This window comes from Molossus molossus, unplaced genomic scaffold (assembly GCF_014108415.1).
Source record: "Molossus molossus isolate mMolMol1 unplaced genomic scaffold, mMolMol1.p scaffold_m16_p_13, whole genome shotgun sequence".
In the NCBI taxonomy this organism is placed as follows: domain Eukaryota; kingdom Metazoa; phylum Chordata; class Mammalia; order Chiroptera; family Molossidae; genus Molossus; species Molossus molossus.
Window position 1 is genome coordinate 64,744,010 of NW_023425348.1, and position 3,843 is coordinate 64,747,852.

The following is a 3,843-nucleotide window of genomic DNA, read 5'->3' on the forward strand; positions in this document are numbered from 1 at the left end:
AACGATTCCCTGACAGGAATCAAACCTGCAACTCATTGGTCTGCAGGCCAACGCTCTACCATTGAGCCAAACTGGCTAGGGCTCTTTTTTTTTTTTTTAATCCTCACCTGAGGATATTTTTCTATTTATCTTCAGATAGAGTGGGAGGGAGGGAGACAGAGAGAAACATTGAGGTAAGAGAGACACATGAACTGGTTGCCTCCCGCACGACCTTGACCAGGGCCAGGGATGAACCGCAACCGAAGTACATGCCCTTGGCTGGAATCGAACCCATGACTCTTTGGTCTGCGGGCCAACATTCTGCCGCTGAGCCAACCAGCCAGGGCTATAATCCTCTTCTTATAGATTGCTTTGATAAGGCCAGGGATCACTACTAAGTTGAAAGAGGAATGGATGAGGAAAGTGGAGATTTTTACCCTAAAGAAAAGCCTGAATATTAAGGAAAGACTTTTAAATAGAAGTGTTATTGGATTTATGTCTGGCTACATGAAATATACCACATATAAAGAGCTCGTTATATGGAAGAACTTTTAAATCCATGTTAAAGATATGCAAAGATGGAATAAGCTGTGAAGGGTATAGAGTTTTCTGATGTGTTCAAGCCTAGTCTGAATAACTATTTGACAGGAGATTTTATTATTACTTTCCAAATAATATAATCCAAAGTATATAAGTGAATAATTTTGTCAGATAATGTATGGCAAAGCAAAAACTGGAATCCAGAACACCATGGTTTCAAAGATCATACTCTTTTCATTAAACCACACCATCTCCAGGAGATGATTACAAAGGACATTTAAATAATAGATGAGAATTTGATTAGATGAGCTTTAAGGTGCCTTCCCAGACTGAAATTACACATTTCTCAAAGGAAAGGGGAAAACAAAATTTAGGGTATTACATAAATTAAAAATGAGGATGTCTGTTGCATTTAAGGATCTGTTCATTTTAGTGAAGTCTTCATACTTACTAGGAGCCCTGGTTCAGGAATTGGAGAAGGCTTTGCAAACCGCTTATCAAGTTTTCTCTTCTCTTTCCTTAGGTTTTGCATAGCCTGAATACGTTTATATATGGACTTCAGAAAATCAAAAGAAAAAAAAAATCATACTTTTTATAACAACAAGGTAACATGCTGATTATATTTTTGGTTTATGTCAATAAAAAAGATAAGCACAATCAGTGCATATGTTTTACATGGCTTCATAGAAGTAGGAAACAATTTTTTTTTAATTGTGTGATTTATAGGTGAAAATACACATTAGACTATTAGAATATTCAAAAGAGACTATTTACTCTTACTATCCCCACTTTACCAACTGTGTACATTTAGATAGATCCAAGATTCATGAGTGTGTGTGTGTGTGTGTGTGTATAAATATATATATGAAACAATGTTGAGAAGAATAAATTATATACCAAATTTTATGTGCTTATATGTTTATAAATTTCAAAACCAAGCAACTCAAACAATATACTTTAGAGGCACATATGTGACAAACTACTTTAAAAAAATGAGATTGATAAAAGTAAAATCCAAGATAGTGGCTACCTCAGAGAGGGCTAGGGAGGTAGAATTGGGAAACAGCTGCTAAATGAGTTCGAGGATACCTGTAATGTTTTCTTAAATTGGAGGTATATTTTATTATTCTGCTTTACAAATTATATATTTTACATATATTCTTTTGTATGTATCACGTGTTACATTTAGAAAATGATAATATAAGCCATTTAGGTTATCCTAGTTAAAACTCATTTTAATGGTAAGTCACAAATCCCAGAGTCTCCGGAAAGATTTCACAGAAGTGTCTGTCTAATAAAAGCTCTGTCATATTAGGGATCACCACACATGAAGAACAAGATAAAATCATGATTTTGAAATACCCAGGATGATTTATTTAAACATACCTGCTTTTCATCGACTTCTGAAGGATGATGCCGTCTTGGGCCTTCCTACAAAATATGTAAAATAGTTAAAAGAAAGAAAAACCCATGAAGTCATGAGCAAACAAAAAGATTAGTTATTATAATAGGGAAGCCTACATTACTGTTTTTTTTTTTTCATTAAAAAGATTAGTTATTATAATAGGGAAGCCTACATTACTGTTTTTTTCATTAATATATGCATATTATCTCAACGGCAAGAGGCAGGATCAGAAGTATATCAAGGTATAAAACCAAGGTAGAGATTGGCCGTGGTATTATGAGAGAACCAGCTACAAACCACATTACAGATATGAAAATTGATAAAAGGAAACCTCATTTAAAATGGAGTCAGGAGGCCAGAAGAGGGTGCCCTCAGGCACCACCACCGGGCATCAGTTACCACCCTATCAGGAAGAGTTGTCAGCCGTGGACCTCAGTCAGCCGTGGACCTCAACCAGGAGAGACTTACTCCAGCAGGAGGAAGGAAGTTTTTCTTCCTTGCAACTTAGCCAAGGAGAAACTACCACTACCCTGAACTCTCATTTCTTTTTCCAATGGATTTCTCTTCAAAACAGTCCCTCCCAAATTCTTATTTTTTCTCTATAAAGTTCCTCTCCTTGGCTTGCTGCATTAGCCTATAGTTTTTGCTATTGCATGCTTGTCTAGAATAGCAATTCTCTGCTATTCCCAAACATACCCATCATGTTGCTAAAATAGTTGGTTGTTTTATTTTTTAGGATAACACAGGAAACCTGTTTACTACTGTGATTTATTCTGGAAGAAAAAGATGTAGAGCCTGGCCAGTGTGGCTCAGTGGATTGACCATCTTCCTGGGGACGGAGAGGTCCCGGTTGGATTCCTTGTCAGGGGACATGCCCGGGTTGCAGGCTCGATCCCCAATAGGGGGCGTGCAGGAGGAAACTCGTCGGTATCTCTCTCATATAGAAGTTTCTATTCTCTCCCTTCCTTTCTCTCTCTAAAAGATAGGGGGGGGGGAGAGAGAGAGAGAGAGAGAGAGAGAGAGAGAGAGAGAGAGAGAGAAGGATGTAGAATACATTTTAAAAATTTATGTTTCTGTTGGTAGAAGACTTCAGTGGTGCCACATTGATCTTTGCTTAAGGAACTGGTTTTCAGTCTGGCTTCCACAGCCTGGTAAAGCTGGGGTGATTGAGAAACTCCACCAGATGGTTTGGTTTTCTGAGGCACACGGAGTTTGGCTGGTAGTTTATGGGGTTTCAACACCTGCCTCCAATTTCTAAATTATACCGCCAGTAGTTTTCCCCCATCCTCGTTTTGATCCAATTGTTTAACCCAAAGCCCTAAAAGCAATCTCCTCTCCACCTGAATATTGGGAAGTTCTGTAACCCCCACCTCTGTAACCCTTACCCCACCTTCAGGGGCAGCTCAGTGGGTCAGTCAACAACAGTGATTAGACCGTGGCTGGCCCTTCGAAGGCACAGGGTGGCGCTTTTCCTTGTTCTAGCAGGTCTTGCAGCCCAGGATCTAGTCTACTGCACCAGGGATTTCCCAATCCCCAGCACCAAACCGCGTGTGCGGTAGCCTGGTGCTGGAGTGGCTGCTCTGGCCTCCAAGCTCATAGCCTGGGCAGAAGGGACAGAGGCGAGCTTAAGGGCAGGAGACTCACGGGGCTAACTTGGGTGCTTTCGTCCCCTAAACAGTGCAGGCACATGCTTCAGAGCCGCAGAGCGCCCCTGGCGCCCACTGCCTGGTCTCCGCGGAGTAATTGCAGGCACACCGCCCACCACGCTGGGCCCCGCCCCGTCCCATCACAATTCTCTTTATCCTCCCAAGAGCCCCGCCCTTTCCCTTAGGTCTTCCAGCCCACGCAGGAAAGGTGAAATCTCGAGCTATCCCAAGCACCAGCAGAATTAGGAGTGCCAGGTTAACGGCAGTTCCCTA

General features: G+C 41.0%; 1 protein-coding gene across 1 annotated transcript; it reads right to left on the bottom strand.

The window, feature by feature from the left end:
* Nucleotides 1–943: 943 nt before the first annotated feature.
* On the bottom strand, nucleotides 944–3,613 carry CCDC179 (coiled-coil domain containing 179). The gene is made up of 3 exons (XM_036259593.1): nucleotides 3,569–3,613; nucleotides 1,906–1,950; nucleotides 944–1,075 (listed from the first exon to the last, which is right to left on the bottom strand). Exons 1-3 carry the CDS (start codon nucleotides 3,611–3,613, stop codon nucleotides 944–946), a joined length of 222 nt encoding a protein of 73 aa, XP_036115486.1.
* Nucleotides 3,614–3,843: the final 230 nt, after the last annotated feature.

Coding starts and splice junctions, on each gene's coding strand:
- CCDC179 (XM_036259593.1), bottom strand. CDS start 3,613: ATGTGCCTGCACTGTTTAGGGGACGAAAGCACCCAAGTTAGCCCC. Junction 1,951..3,568: donor AAAGCACCCAAGTTAGCCCC/GTGAGTCTCCTG, acceptor CATATTTTGTAG/GAAGGCCCAAGACGGCATCA. Junction 1,076..1,905: donor CAGAAGTCGATGAAAAGCAG/GTATGTTTAAAT, acceptor GATTTTCTGAAG/TCCATATATAAACGTATTCA.